This window comes from Chenopodium quinoa, unplaced genomic scaffold, assembly GCF_001683475.1.
Source record: "Chenopodium quinoa cultivar QQ74 unplaced genomic scaffold, ASM168347v1, whole genome shotgun sequence".
Classification (NCBI taxonomy): Eukaryota; Viridiplantae; Streptophyta; class Magnoliopsida; order Caryophyllales; family Amaranthaceae; genus Chenopodium; species Chenopodium quinoa.
Genome location: NW_018742461.1, coordinates 3766890 through 3785955, shown reverse-complemented (window position 1 = coordinate 3785955; position 19066 = coordinate 3766890). Strand labels below are relative to the sequence as shown.

The 19066-nt window shown below is 34.2% G+C and overlaps 2 protein-coding genes across 2 annotated transcripts; both read right to left on the bottom strand.

The window, feature by feature from the left end:
- Nucleotides 1-3853: 3853 nt before the first annotated feature.
- LOC110718823 lies at nucleotides 3854-9071 on the bottom strand. Its single transcript, XM_021897737.1, has 4 exons — nucleotides 8697-9071; nucleotides 6348-6439; nucleotides 4553-4736; nucleotides 3854-4458 (listed from the first exon to the last, which is right to left on the bottom strand). The coding sequence occupies exons 1-4, from the start codon at nucleotides 8760-8762 to the stop codon at nucleotides 4138-4140; spliced, it is 663 nt and encodes a 220-aa protein (XP_021753429.1). The 5' UTR covers nucleotides 8763-9071; the 3' UTR covers nucleotides 3854-4137.
- Nucleotides 9072-10285: 1214 nt separating this feature from the next.
- Nucleotides 10286-12260, bottom strand: LOC110718822. Its single transcript, XM_021897736.1, has one exon. The coding sequence runs from the start codon at nucleotides 12077-12079 to the stop codon at nucleotides 10463-10465; it is 1617 nt and encodes a 538-aa protein (XP_021753428.1). The 5' UTR covers nucleotides 12080-12260; the 3' UTR covers nucleotides 10286-10462.
- Nucleotides 12261-19066: the final 6806 nt, after the last annotated feature.

Sequence of the window (19066 nt, the reverse complement as noted above, 5' to 3'; positions counted from 1 at the left end):
TTTTTAATGTAAAGTGAACAAGGTCTTAATATTACCTACAATATCTCTTTAGAGCTTATAAGTAGAACACACTCAAAATTGTCAAATCCATTAGAGTCCTATCAATATACCGGTATTTCATATTCACTAATCATTCATATATTAAGTCAATAAAGTTTTGTAAAATAAAAACTTTTTTTTTTTCGAAAAAAAAATTAATTCATTAATGGAAGAGTCATACGACATCTACAATATAAATCAAAACTAGCAAATACAATACAAACTGAATCGAATAATATTCTAATTTGACAAAACTACGATCGTTGTTATCTAGATCTGACATTTCTAAATGCCCTATTTCACACCGCTTTTTGATACAGCTTTTCACGAGGGGGTCTTTCGATCTATTGTAGCTTTGGAATCGAACACCATTCGCTACAATTGATTGTAGATGTAGAATTAACCTCCATGGTAACATAGCACAACTCCTCATTAACAAATTAATTTTTCGTACGAAATTAAAGAACATAGCCCCAAAACTCTCAAAAAGAGAGAAAAATTAACCCTATATACGGGTAGAAATAACCCGACATAAGGGTAGAAAAACTCTCAAATTGAGAGACTACAATTATTATGAGCATAAAGTAAAAAACTAGTAAGAAACTACGGAGTAAGAGATTAGGGGCTTACCATCAACCAAAAGGTTCGTGGTAGCCCCTAGAAACAAGAATTTTTTTATTTTTTTTTTGGGTTTTTGAGGAGGAAGAGAATAAGAGGAGAGGCGGAGAGGAAGGGTTGAATAATAGATATTTCTTCTTTTAACTTTTGTAAAATAAAAACTAAGAGTCAAATAATATGGAATAATCCGGTTTTATTGTATTTTGGGTCTAATTTAGTTTTGTTGTTTTCTTAATAGATACTCCCTTCATTTCTAATTGTTTGTCCCATGTCCATTTTTTAGTTTATTAAGTTTTGGTTGAGTGAATTGATGAGAGAGAAAAGTGATGGGGTATAAAGTTGGTTTTTGTGAGAGTAAAAATAGTGATTTCTATAGACATTTAAGACATGAAACAATTTTTACGGGACATCCATGTATAAAAAATAGAGCAAATAAATAGAAACAGAAGGAATACCGATAAGAGATACGAGGCACAAAGGAAGAGGCAAAATGTTTTGCTTTATGTCTGATACTCTGATTTCTTTCCCGGCCCTCACTTTTTGGCAAAAGCAATGCCTTTCTAATTTAAATTTGACCCTTTCTCCATTACTTAAGACTTACGAGATCTTTTATCAGGGAGTATCTAATTAATTTAAGTTATTCCATCAACAAGGAAATCAAACTTGCATAGATAATTGTCATTTGATTAATCATAAACTATGAAGTACGAGTAGTTTGTATACAAGTTATTAATTGTTGAAGTGTATATTAACAAATAAAAATGTGAATGTCAAATTAATGTTTGTTTTGAGAGATGAAAAAGGTGTCAATTTGGACTGAATTATAATTTTTTCCTACAGTTGATATGAATTACCGTATATTTTTCATTAAAAAAAAAAAAAAAAAAAAAAAACAAATTACCAAGCAAATATAGTCATTGGTGTAATTGATTGGGTATTCATTTTGTATTTTAAAGTTTACAAAGTTATATTCCGTCTATATTATTTACCCTTTATAACATACTCCTTTATATCCCTTTTATACAGATATACAGATGTAATCAAATTATGATGCTACTTGCAAGCTAGTAGTAGTAGATCAACTGTACTTACAAAGAAAAAATAAGCATCAAAAACATATATAGACCCTACTTACTTTAATTGATTGTAATACTATGTTTCTTATCTGATTGCTATTTAGGTTATAATATTATGTTCCTTATCTATTAGGGCTCCTTCATTCAATCAAAAATAAGTAGGTCCTTTGAAGATTATTAGAACTTAGAATGAAATTACAAGTACTATGAAATTAAAGAAGCTGACCACCGGCACAACAATGTATTAGCTGGACCTCCAATTGATCGATATTACTATGTTAGAAACTTAGAATGTGACGTTGTGTTCTTATGTCAACCAGTTTAATTGTCCAAAGTTTGAGTAGTTTCCGCGAAACCAAAACACTCAAGCTAAGCTGTCATTACGCGTTTGTGCATGCTATACATACTCGCATCAAACATATGTCATGTATGTGTCACATAACCTTACATGGATACGTACTAACAGTTACTAATCCGTAGGAGTATTAATTAGAGGAAATATCCCTGAAATTACTGAAATCAATTAGATCATATATATTGCTTGAGCAAGCTGTATGAAACTATGAATACGAGTGAGATTTGATATTATATCAACACGATTGATTAATATTACTAACATGAGCTGTTTTCTATAATTACATAACCACTAACTACATAACATTCACTGCCCTACAAAGGATTCTCTATTATAACTTGGCCAAAACGAACTTTGACGTATCTTTACAAGCAGATCTCACGCATGTGAGCTTCTTCAATAGTTTGATTTTGTAGCATGTGGACAACAATTCTCCTCATTCTTTTGTCTTTGCCTAATCCTCGAAGCGCCATATTAAATACAATCAATTCATTCAAGATCTACAGTCATATACTAAGATCATGTTTAGTTCATCTTATTTTTACTTATTTCAAATGAGATCAGAAAAAATAAGTTCAAATCATATTAGAAAAAAATAAGTGTCATGGAATAACATAATAACATTTATTTTAACATACTGTTTTTTTTTTTTTTAAGTATAACCTTTATGTTTAAACAATAACATTTAAACATAGTAACTCTAATATTAATGGTTTACAAAAAATTAATGTAAACTAAGTCAATTGGGGCGGAGATGAGTCTCGGTTTGGCGGGTGCAGTGGTGGAGCGAGGATGGGGATGAAAACCATACCCGCCAAGGGTGATGGGGCGGGGGTTGATTTTAGGTTGTACCCGCCCCACTTCATACCCGCCCCGCCCCACTTCGTACCCGTCCCATACCCACATCTATTTAATTTCAAAAATAAAATTATATACTTTTATACTATTTTATAAAAAAATTATGTAAAAAAAAGAGTAAATATAATACTTTGTAATACACTTATATTATAAACAAAAATATGTGTAATATTGACATTTAAAAAAAAAAATTGTATTCTATATTAATTATGTAGGATTGTGTACTGTATATGTGAAGCGGGGATTAGGCGGTTCTTGGGTGGGGATTAGGTGGAGGTGGATATCCAAGTGGGGGTGGGGCGAGGATAGTTTTGGAATTGCACCCGCCAGGGCGGGGATGGGGATGAATTTTGGATCCGCCGTGGGGATGGGGATGGAGATGAAAATTTTAGATGGGGATGGGAAAACCAACATCTGATTCGACCCGCCCCATTGACATCCCTACATGAAATTACTAAATTAGTACAAAATATCTTAACGATTTTTCACTCAAAATAGACAAGGATTAGATGTTTGCAATATCAGCATATTATAGGAAGATTAGAACAGAGAATTGTCTTTATAAGTACAATTAAAAAACTTTTTTAAAAATAATTGTAGTACAAACAAGACTCACTTATATACATAATTATAAATTTAATAATTTCGGATTATATTTCAATATTAATTTGTGCTTGATAAGTTGAAGTATGTAAATAAAAATAAATAAATAAATATATATATATATATGAACTTTTTTGTAAGAAAGTTTTACAATTTTTAAACATAATTGCTAGATTTCTTACCAGAGCTAAAATGCAATAACAAAATTTTATAAAGTCGTGCAAGGTGACTAGGTGAGCAACTCTAACACACAAACTTAACATCAAGTAACGAACATCTGATTCAAATAAATGTGATAAAGCAATACACAAACATGGCAAATTGACTGCCCATGTAGATTAGTAGATTAAATTAAATATATGTACTACGTATTGTGAAGATTTTTTACAAGTGAAGCAAATTAGCGCTATTTACATTAAACTGCATAACCCCTCCTTAAGATAAAACGCTTCCCTTTGCTAAAAGACTCAGACTACAAATACATTTTTCTGCAAAAATCAGAGGGTCGATGGCAGAAGCAGTTTCGGGTACTTGGATGATCAAAGCAGAACACTAAGATGATCAAGTATGTTGAGCTCTCCTCCTTTTCTATATAATTTCTATATCTATTGCTCCATCATTCTCCGCATTCATGGCATACGATTCATCTAAAGGAGGCATATTATCTAACTCGTACAAGGGTTGAACTCTACTATTTATATCATCTAGCTCTGCTTGAACTGAAGCTACCTCTGATCTTAGCTCTGACCTTTCTACCTCCCACAAAGCTCTTTCATTTTCTCGCCGAGACTGAACATATGCTATTCTCTTATGCAGCCGAATACACTCATTCCGAAGAAAACTAATTTCTGTTCTACTTCTTTCTATACTAGCTGATAACTCATCAGACCAATGAAAATATTCACATTGCTGCAATAAAGTCAAAAAGAAAGGCTATGATTATGAGTCGAATAAACTTCTTGAAAAGAATTGAACACTTGAGGTTGAGATATAGAGCACATACATGATGAAATACATTCTTGGGGCAGTTATAGAATAATCTATAGGGATTTCTCGAAGTTTTTGACATCCTCAATTTGGCTGGAAGCCCACAGCAACAGTGCAGCTCGGAATTTTCACTAGTCGGACTTGCACTCTCAGAGGTACTGATGTCATGCAAATCTTGGATCCTGCGATGTTTTGTCCATCTGTGAGATCATGAAACAACATTTGGAAACCAGAATCAAAATGAAATGAAGTGCTAACAAGTCAACTAATAATACATCCAAATGATCCCGAAAAATAAGATAACGTCCACTATTTTTTTTTTTAAATATATGTTTTTATAATTAAGTCGCATTCCCCTTTTCTGGAGAATTTGTCTCAGTAACCCCCCATCAAATCCACCTATAAGTAGCCTACTATAATTTACCAAGGCACAAATGCAAGGAAAGCTTCAACCTTTCAAACGACAACATGCCAAATCTTGCTGATATGTAATTTAGCAGACACGAGGTATTGTGAAGACGGTCAAATTATAATGATAGCACAAGGAAAAGCATTTTTTCCTATCGTTAAATAATGTGTTTGTCAGTAAATGACGTCTACTTTCCAAAGCTTCATAACATGGTTATTGGGGAACAGCTCTACTAAGTGTTTCATGGGTCTTCTTAGCAAGATTTTGGATTGCTTCTGAGGTTGGAGTTGATTAGAAATGTAGCTTCTTAGATAAGTATAGCAGCTGGTTGATCTCATCTGGTGGCATTTTACACTTGGAAAAATGAACAAGACAAAACAGGCAGTTTAATTTCTTAATGAGTGCTAGACACATGATGTTTTACGTGGCAATAAAATGTAAGCAGCAAAACTCCAACAGGTGGCTTCATGTTTATTTATTTATTCTGAACAGGTACATATATGCTATTAATATAAATATGAAATCAAACACAACTAATTAATTTTATAAATAAGACTTTTTTTTATGCAAATGACTTTATATAATTATATTTCAACTAATTAATATTATAGGTAATAAATTACAGTATTAGATCACCTAAGCTTTGGCAATGCCAAACTTTGAGACATTTCCATCATGTGTGTGATTTGAGGATTGTGGTAAAAGTTTGAAGGGGTAATCTTCTGCTGTGATGCTGTTGTGATCAATAAAATGGAGATACTCCTTCAATTGTGTGTTAATTGCATGTTGCTGGTCTATATGCTTTTACGTTACCATAATTCAATCATTAAAGTCCATCCTAATATATTGCAGACAAGTTGGCGCTTGAAAATGGGGTTTGAAGGATTAATTGGCTTGCCAAAGCTTAGGTGATCTAATACTATTATTTCATTACCTATAATATTAATAAGTTGAAATATAATTATATAAAGTCATTTGCATCAAAAAATACACTCCAATGCGAGCATAAGGCAGCATAATCATTCATGCCAATGCACATGTTTGACCTAGGTGCTTCACATATTTAACTTAGGTGCTGCACGCATTTGGAATTTTTACTTTGGTAGCGTTAGCTTGGAATAACTTTCTTCTTTATTTGCAGGAGATAAAGGCATCTCAAATCAAACCACATAATGTTCCTCAAAAATAATTTAATGTGAGTGAAGCTTATAAATGAATTTAGAGCTCCTCTGAATTTAAAAGTTTGAGAAGTGAAGCTAAAAGTCAAACTATAACCCTTAATTCAAAGTAATTTATAGTAAGTGAGGGTATTTATCTTAAAAGTCTTACGCAGATCCAAATATGTATCAGTGATAAATATTGTCAAAGCAACAAAATACAGGCTGTGATGAAAACCTTGTACCTTATCCAGGCATGCCTCCATAGAAAAGTTGCAACTGCAATTCCAACCACCGCAGTGGCAGAGTACTTGGAAAGCCAAACTCCTTGATGATCCTGTACCAGTGTCAATCAGAAAATTCAGCTTACAACAAAAACTAGAGATGACAGTAAAATCTAGAAGAAGGAAAATTAAGATAACAGAAAGAGAAAATATGGGAAGGATAGTTGCAGTAAAAATCTTGAATCTTATTCTTTATACTTCCTCTGTTTTTTTATTAGTTGACACATTTCATATAGTCACATTTGCCAACACATACTTTCAAATGTAAATATCTTTAATTACATATAAGCAAAAAATATAAAATTTTGATATTTGGAAACTAGACGTTGAAACGAAGCTAACAAGACCCCACATGACAATGTTTTTATCTATCACTAAATCACGAAACAAAGTTAAAGTAAGTTATGTGAATAGTGCACAAAGTCAAAACGTGTCAACTAAAAAACGGAGGTAGTAATAGATAAGAACAGTATGATACCTCTGCATAGTACAGGAAGTCAGATGCCAAATTGTGAGGAAAGTCAGGAAACATAATACACAGCAAACTTGGCCTTTTCCTTCTTCCCTTCGGAAATGGGGTTTTTTAGGGAGCGAGGAGGGGAGGCATAGAATGGGTTATAGACTAATAGTTGCTGGTTCTTTATCTTACATATACTCTAGACAGCAATTTTGAGCACTATGAAATTTATCCTTGTGTAACAGCAGCAATTATTATTCAGAATGTTACGACTGCTTGAACAACCATCACCGCAAATCGCTATGACATTACATGGATAGAGTGCTAGACCCAGCCTAATGACTCAACTCAGCACGTCAATGGCAGAAACTGTCCCTCACCACCTTCATATTTGGTGTCATAAGTTGTCTTGGATTACCTTTGGGAGAAGCACCATGCCATTTTCTTCACCCCTAATTCAACCAGTCACCCACCACTGTACCAATACCAGCTTCCATATCTCTGAATAATCACTATGACTCAAGCAAGGATCTGAATCACGACCAGGAAATGGAGGGCCTAGACTATTAAAAGAAGATGACACTATGAATAAGTTTGATGCAATTACAGAGGTAGAAGCAGCAAAGCAACCATTCATATGTTATTTTCGAGAATAGATTATAAAAGGCATCCAGAAACAACACCAAGGCTTTACCCTTTTTTGTCACTGCCAAAAGTAACTCAAGATCGTCCATATCAAGAGCCAGAGCTAAGTCAACATAGCCTAGCATACTAGACTTCAAGACATTCCCACTGTCTCTACAAATGAAATATACCATCTGAAGAGATTATCAGCTAAGCTTACTACAATCAATTGCTACTCTTGTACTCGGTTCCTTTTGCACCTCTTAACTTCCACCAAGCAAGCAATTGCAAACAAATAAAATCCAGCAATTCAATATAAAAAAAAACCAAACATATACGTCAGGAAATCAGCTATATTCACCTTCCCTTTCAGTTGTTTCTACTTTTCACAAGGAACTCTATATGAAGGCATATTGTCGCAAAGCCAAGCAAGTGTGTTCTTGTGCAGTGGGAGGGCACTTGGAAATGTTGAAATTCTAAATCAAACAAAAATACCCAATAAAGGAAGAGATTTGAAACTACTGATATAAATTATAAACCAATGACTTATCCCTCGACAAACATAACTCTATCATGTGCCCCCTCCACAATTCATAACCACTTTGCCAATAAAATACTCGCTGGATTATCATCACGAAAACATTCTCAGCAAGCGGACACAACTTAAGTCAAGGTATATTGCATTGCGACACTCCAATCAAAACCACACCAATCATAGCAAGCAGTGTACAATAAGATTAATTAGGTGAACTAGGATAGATTTGACCGCTTCTATTCACAATTACAAATTTATACAAAAACTAGCTCAATTCAAACACATTAATTAAGCTCACTACTGGAGCAATACTGCAAACAATTCACGTACATCAAGGTTCTTTCACAAATCAACTACAATGTGGAGAATTTTAGCAACAAATTTCACAAATCATTCTCAAATGTTGCATTAAAATTCTTCGTTACAGTGCAATTGAATAAAAAAAAAATTTAAAAAAAAAAAAAAAGGAAGAAAAAAACATGCAAATTTATGCAAATTAAATAATTGAATTAGTTATATATACATGAAAAACTTCCATTTTTAATGTCGTATTAAATTAATCCAAGCTTGCAAACAAATAATCAAATAAAAACAAAATATTTAATCGATTTTTATTACATTTTTTGTAATTTTGCTTAACAAATTAAGGGGATACGAGGAATTTGGAGAGAGAAAATTCTCAGTATCGACTAACCTGGGCATTAAAAATGGCGAGAGAAGATGAAATTTTGGTCCGAAAAGCGGAAATGAAGAGAAACATCGAAGTTGAGCATTCCCAGAAAGCATTGAAAATTGATATTACAACAATGTCGCTTGAATTTGATCGATTTCTAGCCAAAATTGTGGGAAATAGTGCATATTAGGTTGAATTTGATTCCCGTCAAAAAAAAAAAAAATTGGTTGAATTTGATTAAATTTGAGCAAGGAGATGATTAATGTTTTCAAGTACTTAGAAACCCTAGCTTGGTTGATCAATGATGATCTGTCTCTTTGAGTTTAATTGAATTTCGTTTGGAAATTTTGAGGAAGATAAACTGTGTGCTAAACTGCTAACACGGTAGAATAATTTGACCAATCTTTATAATTTGACCAATTTCATCTTTTTATATTTCACAAATTCTTAAATATGACTGGTCATACTATAAGAGAAGTTACTTAAATTACTTCGTCATGGTGTGGCCACTAAGCTGTTTATATTTTCAAGTCACAATAAAAATGTTTTAGTTTGATTTATAATCATTGTCTTTGAGGGAACCATATGGTCCATGACTCCATGAGTACCATTTATGTTGTGTGAGGAAAAAAAAAAAAAAAATAACAAACATTGTTAATGGTTGACATATGGTATGGATAAATAATTACTATTTCTTTTTAAATAATATCACTTGTGCTTCGAATTATTTGCAACGATTTGACATATTTTACTCACACTTTATATCAAATCGTTGTAAATCGTTCGAAACAGGGGTAGTAAAAGAAATTAGACAAATACCTTGAATCATCTTTTCGAATAACATTGAAATACAAGAAATTTAAAATGGATTACAATAAGGTTAAAATGTACACCGAAGTGATGAACTTACACCATAGCCTTAGACTACTCGGCCCTTAACCTCAATTGTAAATAAACTTGAAGAATTTACCACATTTGAGTCCAATCTACTTTGTGTGTTTCATTATGTATTATATCTAATCCATTCAACGAAATGTTAATGTACCTTGGGACAGCAAAAGAACTCGTTCTTCCATTTTGAGATCTGATTCTTGTCAAAATAGATCCATCTTAAAATGAGACCTTGAATAGAATTGGAAAATATAGTCAAATTAAGAGTTAAATTTATTGAGTAACAATTGCTTTACATAAAGTTATTCCTCAAGTAATAAATATGTAATTATGGAGTATAAGATTAGGTACCCTAATTCTAATTGTCCTCGATACAAGATGAATGTTCTTTAATTGTATATTTGTATCAACTAAAAAGAAAATGAAATTATAGAGCGGAAATTATTATTTTTTTCCTCTTAACTTTTTAGCCTTTTTATTTAAGTAGAAAAGATATATAGTTTAGTAATAAAAATTGACCGCAAAATTCATTATATAGGATATTATATTTTACTCACATAAAATATATTTTTTCATTTTAACTTTTTAAGCATATTATATTTTCATTTGACATGGCTTATGACCAAATGTTTAGCCCATATAAACCTAAAGGTTAAATTAAAAAAAATATAAAATAAAAAATGTCTTAAAAGAATAAAAATCATGTAAAAATAACGAGATAAAATAAGCGTGTAGCAGTGCTAGTACCTCTAAACCATACATCAAATAATTAAGCTATAATTAATTACAATTACAATTATTTATCATACATTCATTCGGTTACTAAGATGACATGTAACTATATAATACATGGATTACTTCTACATGGCATTATTAATCATATACTTGTATACAATCTAATTACAGCTCGTAGGAATTAGTGGCAAGTCAACCTCATCACTCCATTCTATGCACCTAGTTTCATAATAAGAACTCTCCACGTCACTTGGCCAATAAGTCAACCAAATTTTGCACCCAATTCCCCACTTCAACACACTACCCTCCATTTCTTTGTTCAATCTCCACTTAACCTCTTCTCCATACTCATTTCCAGTGAAAACAAGGCCACCAGATTTCATAAAAGGCCTATTTACTGTTGAATACCTTTTCCCTAAATCGTCCTTAGGCTTGTTATTGATACATGCACCACCATTTAACTTTGTGCTATAAACTTCGATTCCATTTGTGTTGTCGTAAAAAATTGCATCAAATATTGCAGCGTTTCCCTCAACATCTTGGTCGCATCTCCAATTCTTCATCTTCATCTTTGTTGAGGTCCTTGACATAGTTTTCACCTTAGGATTCTTCATTTTACCAAAACTACCTTTCACTAATTTCTGTGTCTCAATTTCTCTTTCTGAATTAACGGTTGATTTTCCCAAACTCAAACTTGTTACATAGTCAGACCCAACCTCCGGTCCAACCCAAAATTCAATTCTTGAAGGGAAATACAACTCTTCACGAAATTCCACCTCGTTACCGTCTTCATTTTTATTAAACCCTAGTTTTACCACGTGGACTCGTATGTTATCAACACGTGCACTAACTTGGATATGGCCTTCAAAGAATCTAACTGCATATTCAAGCTGAATATGAGCCTCTAGCTGCTGATGTGCTAGAGCATACCTTAGTGCCGATTCCTTAGCCCCAACAAAAAGGAATCCTTCTTTCCCATCATTTGAGCACGTACGCTTCATCCCCCATATTGGCAAGTAGCCTTTCAACAACCAAAGACTACAAGCTTCCGAAGCATAAGTAAGCCCAAGGTTTGAAGGCAAAGGTAGTAACGATGTCAATCCCACGCGCATCTCTCTTGTAATCAACCACTTTGCTAGCATATATCCAAAGGCGCGTGAGATGCACATCTCAACATCGGCACCAACAACACCCATGAACCCCTTCAACACTGGCACGCGATTAACACGTGACAATAACTCGAGGTTTGGACCCAATAAAGAATGGAAGTAGAAAGATCCAACTTCGGTAGGAGCATCACACGCACATAGCCAAAATAAGCGCGTGAATAACAATAGATTGAAAAAACACGAAAAAGATTCAGGTGTATACGTCTCAAGGATCCTTGCAATTGGGTAAAGTTTTACCTTAACAAATCGGGATCCATGGTGGGTGTGATCATGAAAAGTTATAGGTGCACGATTTATTGTTTCTTGGACAAGTTGGAGCACAAGAGGTAGAAAAGGCTTATTAGAGGAAAGGGAACAAGGGTCGGACAACCATAGTGTCTTATGAGACGACGGCAACTCGTTAGGATCAAATCCTTGGATACATATAGAAAACGTTATCCATACTTCAGTTTTCAACTCGGATGAACGTTCAGCATTTAGTTGAATTGATCGAGTTGAGTTTTCTCTAGTGGTGTTACTAGAAGAAGCAAGGTTGTAAAAGAGTTGCGAGTTTGAATTGCTCCATTCGGGAGAACTAGGTAGGTCACATATCCATGACCAAATATCCATATTTGGGAATATTGAGGTTTATGGTTGAGAGAAGGGGAAGAGTGGTATATGGAAGACTGTAAGCGATGAAGTGTAGTATGCATGCATGGATTTATAGAAAGAATGAGTGATGCATGATATGCCAACTTGGAACTAATTTTAGCCACCTAGCAAAATAAGGCTCTAAGGTATCATCACAAGCGGTCCTTATTAAGCTAGGTCTTACTACTTCTGTTTGCTTCATGCATTTAATGTGACAATACACCAAATATATGTAACATATACGAAGTATATATTATATATATATATATATTATATATATATATATATATATATATATATATATATATATATATATATATATATATATATATATATATATATATATAATACATTATGCATATACTCCCTGCGTTCCTTAAAGATTATATTGCCCCTATTAATATATATTAGGGCAATGATTATTACAAGATTGTTCCGTTTTTATTTAAATTAGCATGATGTTTACAATTATTCCTGCTACTTTGTCTAATGCCCTAAATTAATTAAGAAACAAATTTAGCTATTCACTCAATATAACTCTTATAAAATCAAATAAACACTCTTTATGAGACAAAGGTGTTTGGAAAGTATATTCAAAGGAAAATGATACTACTGGTTATCCTTTCTCGATCTTTTGCATGGCCCGTGAATTTAACATTAATTGCATTGCTACGTAGGCTTCAATGAGTTCAATCTCATCTTCTTATACGGATCGGAGTAATAAATTTGTCTATTGAGTGGTGATGGAAAAGAATACAAAGAAGTTGACGTGGATATTTTGGAGCAGCCAATTTTGGACTTTACAAAAATTACTTTCTACGATAGGAAAGTTTAGGAAGTGGCCAAAATTCAACTTTGTAGTTTGCATATTAGACAAATGCTACGTGCTAAAATTGATACCACTAAAACCTAGTTAACTACATCTTCAAATACACCAATGTAGTGATTCTAGTCACATAATTGTTGATAAATTCTTATATACAAGTATATTAGTATATCATGTGGGGTTAGAGTAGAGATAATTCCCCTAATTATAAGGCAAAATGAAAGTATGTAAGAACGATAATGGTGGAGCAAAGATTTATTTGGGCCTTTAATTATCTTTTATATATGTCCGAAAATAGTAGTATTTCACAATTTAATAGTAGTATTTTTATTTATCCTCTTATTACCCAATTACTAATTACATAAATGCCACATATGGCCATACCCACTTTGTAAGGTAAAACACCACATAAACTTTTAATTATATCGTATATCTCCTCCGTTTCATATTATGTGCAACAATTTCCAAAAACGAAAGTTACACATTATGTGCAACAAAGTAAAGGTTTCCATTAGTAGTAAATATTTTTGTGTAAAATGACCAATATACCCTTATTTAATTTCAATTAGAGCTGGTTATTGAGTAAGGTAACCCAATGATAATAGGGTCAGGGCCAAGCTTACAGGGCTTTTAATGGACAGGACCTTTAACAAATAGGGCCCTTATTGGGTAGGGTCAATATAAGGCCAAAATGTTTTTCCAATTTAATAAATAATGTAAAAATAATTACATAGATAAATTTGTATTCATATGTACTTAATAATGGCTTTGTTTAATATTTATTTAATTGATATTTTGTCGGCCCGACCATTATCGACGCGCTATTGACCCGCGACCCGCTATTGACCCTATAAAATATGACCCTCTTTGACCCAACCTACAATTGACCCGCACCGACCCTGACCCGACCCACCCAATAACCAGGTCTAATTTCAATAACACATATAAAATGAATAAGATTATATGTTATTAACATATTAAACTAAGGGTTCGTTTGGCATTGTTGTGGTTTTCTGTTTTTTTGTTTTTTTATTTTCAAAATCATATGATATATGTCATATAATGAATAAGAAATTAGTCAAACATATTAAAATCCTGATAATTTAGAAAACTGACAACAAAAAAGTGAAAACACCTTTTTCTTGTTTCCTATTTTTGGTTTTTGGTTTTCAAAAAAACAGAAAACTAAAAACAAAAAACAATGACAAACAAGCCCTAAATTAATTCATTTATGAGTTAATCCCTAATCTCAATCTTTCTCCTCCCTCCTCCCTCACAACCACATCCACCACCATCATCACCAAGTTTTCTCTCACTTCCTTCTTAGCCTCCACCACCACCACCACCACCACCATCGTAACCACACCCACCACTACTTTTCACTCTCTTCTCTCACTACCACGACCCTAGCCCACCTGCAAGCCAAAATCCCCCACCCAGCCGGCCACCCCAACTCCAAACTCCCACTCCATCGTTGCTGCCCTAAAATTCCCAGAAAACTTCCGACCAGCCACACCGAACCTAAACATTGCTTCTCTTTCTTCTCTCTTCTCTAAAAACCACCGTTAATCGAGTCACTAAGCTTCCTTTCCCTTGTCAAAGTCGTCGCCGACTCCTTTACCCCTTATTATAGCCGCCGATCATCCTCGAAATTGAAACCCTAAAAATTGATTAGGTTTTGTTGTGGCTGTGAGTTAGTTGAGGTTGGTTTTCGGTGGTTATGGAGGGGTTTCAGATTGTGGTTGTGGTTGCGAATTGGGTGGGTTGGGGTATTGGATCTTGGCGGTGGTGACTAGGTTACAGGTTGCGGTGTTGGTGTGAGTTGTCTGGGGTGGGTTTTGGGTGGTTATGGTGGGGTTTTTGTAATACCCCGTATTTTTTATGTATTTTATAAATTATTTAATTAATTATAAAATATATTTTTAAAATACTCAAGTATTTTAATTAAATATTTAAAGGGCTAAAGTATTTAAATTATTGAGTTTTATAAAAGTATAATTTATTTTGGGCTAAACGTTTATTAATCTTTTAGGCTCGTTTAAATAATAGTATGTACACAATCCTTACATACTCCTTGTGGACCAACCCATTCATTTAAGTAAGCCCAATTCTTTTATTTGAACCCTTGTGGGTCAAATATTTCATAAATAAAGTCCATTTGTTTATTAAGCCCAACCCTAATCTTTATTCCCTACTCTATAAATACCTCTCAATACCCCAAAATTTTCCCACACAAGAGATCAAGAATCAGATTTTGGGGTAAGTAATCTTTTCTTTTCCCTTATTTTTCTTTTCTTTTTCTTTCTTTTCTTTTCTCCTTTTCTTATTCTTTTCTTTCCTTGCATGCTGCTTTGGTTCATGCGTGAATGCATGGCCAATTGTTGCTTTCATGTTTTGCAGCAACCTCACGCCACTCCCCAGCCAGTCGGCCACCTCCCGTCGGCGACCCACGTCGGCAACCATCCCCACCGTGAGCCACCTTTCTCTCTATCTCCTCCACCTTGTTTTAAATTATTGTTTTATGTAGTATATATTTTTGGGTTTTGATTCTTGTTATTTAAATATGATTAGTATATTTTATAATTGTGTTTTGATAACTAAAGAGTATAAATTTCTGACTTTGTATGGTTTTAAATTATGGTTTTTATAAAGTAATAAAAAGTTAGGGTTTTAACTATTAAAGTGTTGATTTTTAGGGTTCTAATAATCAATTAAATTAGGGCTTTCATTCCTATTGAATTTATAAAGATTAATTAAACATAAAAACTGATTTTCGGTAATCAAATTCCGATCTCCGTTCTTAATTATTTTTAATTACGTTTTAATCCCGCTGAGATTATAACTCGTCCGATTTTTACAAAAAAAATAGTGTTTTTCGTGTGTAAACAACGTTCTAATCATAACTGAACACCACCCTCTCGTGGCCAAAATCAGCCTCTAAATAGGGTTTTCGGACAATTTTTGATTTTTGACGAAGGTTTAATGTTTTAAAAATAATTTTCAGATTTATTTGGGGGTTTAAATTTTAAAAAGTGTGCTGGAATTTTTATATAAACACCATGAATGAGTTTTTACTTTGTGGTTTTAATTACCCACTTAAAGAAAGAATTTTAAAGGTTTTAAACCAAAATTTCAGCTTATTAAAGAGTGTTTAAAGTGTTCAAAAGTTGATGGAAATTTGTGTAATCAAGGAAGTAATTTGGTTTATGTATTTGGTATTGTAGGAGACTTTAAGTTGAATAATTTCTAGCATTGTGGCTAGTTGGAAAGATGATTTAATTAAGGTACGTACAAGAATACGAAGAACCTTGATTTTAGGAGCATGTTTAGGGACTTGGAAAAACCTAGAATCATGCTAGGGAACTTGTGGATTGGTTGACATTGTTTGGTAATGAGTTGATTGATGATAAATGTGATGATTGGTTTAATTTATGTATGAGAAAATTTGCATTGATTTTCCTTATGAGCATTATTTATGCAATAATTTGCAAAGTGAGCTTAGAGGCAAAAATACAAGGATATATGGAATGAATTATTTTAATTACTTATTCATTTGTATTGAAATGGAATGAGTAAAGGTAGAGTTAAAGTCTTATAAGACAAGATTGTGGATATGAGGTGCCTTATGCATTTAAGGTGTTTATACACCGAGGTAGTTAAAGGATTCAATAATAAATGTTGTTTGTCACTGATAAATTAAGAATTGAATTGGAAACTTGAATGATTTGAATGATTGATGTATGATTGGTTGTGTTGTTTGCATATGAGTCATCACCAAATTTAAACTGGTAAATCACGTAAAGTGCAAGAAGGATGAGCAATAAAACTCTAGATTTGTGCACATCTAGAGTAATGACAAACAGGGGTTGGGGTTCACGGGGTATTAGCCGTGTACTTTTCAGAGGCCGTCTGATCTACGAGTCTCTTGTTTTAAATTCTTTTAAAATTATAATGAGTTAGATGAGATCTCATACTAGCTATGGCCATGGAGTCGCGCCCATCTGCCATTGGATGTTTATCAATGTCTTCCGAAAGGAGGCATAGGGTTTTCTTATTTAATGTTCCGGAATGGAGCACAGGGGGACAACCCGGTCTATTGCTTAATCCAAACAAATTAACGAAGTAATCAATGCTATCTAGAGAAAACTTTGTAATAAGTAACAATTGAATCATGTGTTCGAGTCAATGATTATATTGAGTGTATGGAATGCTTGTTAGTATCATGCTAAGGCTCTTTACTGTGTTTCGTAGCTTGTATGTACTCAACGTTGCTGATGACGTGCTTTTGTGTGTTTCTCTTGGTCATGGCCTTCGCCTTCAACGACCCTGTAATGATCCAATTCTTACACTTGTAATATTGGGGAGCAGACTAATCACAGGTTTTTGCATAAACTGAACTTGCATCAGGGTGATGGGATTTGAGTGGAGCGTTGGTTAATCATTTAGCTTATTTCATTTCATAAATTGATGTTATTTTGACTCTAATTCTGCTCGCTTCCTATTTAACTGGGTTTTAAATAAGGGCCATTATGGTTCCAACTTGTAAGACTAAATTGAGTCTTGACTTTTTGGTTTTGAAACTTATATTCTTTTTAAAACTAAGTTAGTTTTCCGCTGCTGATTTCTGAAATTAGCCTTAACGTTTTAACACGTGGCTGTAGCACACCAGTAATTCTCTCACAGGTTATTAAAAGTATTTACAGGTTATGCAGGTTAATACAGGATTTTACAGGTTTTTGTAAAGAGATAATTATTAGGGTGTTACAGTTTTGGATCATGGTGGTTACGGGATGGGGTGGTAGTGGTGATGGTTTCGGGGTACGGTGTAGGTGGATGTGGTTGGTGGAGGAGTGGTGTTGGGGATAGGGAGATGTTGGTGGTGTACTGGTGGTTGACTGGGGGGATGTTGCTGCTAGTGGGTGATGTCGGGGAGAGGATGGTAGTTGGTAGTGGTGGCTTAATTAATTATCCCCTCTTTCTCTCTCCTACCCTTGATTACACACCCTTTACTTTGTTAATCAACCACTAACAAGTTCCCTTTACTTGTTAATCAACCATTAACAAGTTTTGTCTTGGAAAACGTGCAACAACGTTTTTTGCGGGTAACTTGAAACGGAGGAAGTAATATGATTAATATCAAATTTAATGTGACGTATCATAAAAACTTAAAAGAAAAGGGAGAAAAGTACGTAGGCATATATTTTCCAACCCAAAATCAAAAAATGATCCATCATTTAATAAAGGATTAATATTGTTTTTTAATCCCAACTTTCACCAATTTATTTTCATTAATCCCAACTTTAAAGTGCCCTATCATTCTTTAATCCCAAAAACCGGTGACCAGTTGAATGGGTTAAAAAAAATTATTTGACACATGTCACATGTTAATTGCTTTAAAAAAATTTTTTTTAAAAAAAAAAACCAAATTAAAAAAAATAAAACCACCCAGCCAAAACCCCACCCTAAAAGATCCGGTAACCCGCCAGCCCAGCCACCTCCCTCGTCGGACCTCCGGCCCTCCCCACCACTAGAGTCACCGCTCCGAGCCAAACCACCATCCCCCTTCACCGAAACTCCCACGCCACCAACCAAACCCCAAAAACCACCAGCAACCTTAACCGAAACTCCCACGCCACCAAACAAACCCCAAAAACCACCATCAACCTTCACTGAAACTCCCATGCCACCAACCAAACCCCAAAAACCACCAACCCCCTTCACCGAAACTCCCACGCCACCAACCAAACCCCAAAAACCACCAGCCCCACTCTTGAAAATCCCTCAAAGCCACCAGCCCCACTCGAAAATCCCCAAAAACCACATGAAACCAACCCCGAAACCTACGCTAAACATCTCAAAACCCAAAAATCAGCCATGGGATGGGGTTTTTTGGCGGTTTTTTCGATAAGGTGGGTGAATTTTTTCTGGAATTCGAGGGGTTTGGGTGTTCGATTGGGTGGTCGAAAGTCATGGAGTAGAAAGGGAAGGGAAGAGGGAAGGGGATTTCAGGTGGGTTTCGGGTAGGGGTTTCAAGGGGAAGTGGAAGGGCGGCCGGAAACGGAGGGGAAGGAGGGTTGTTGGAAATGGAGGGGATGGGGGGACTATCGGAATGGAGGGGATGGTGGCTGGCTAGCTGCCAT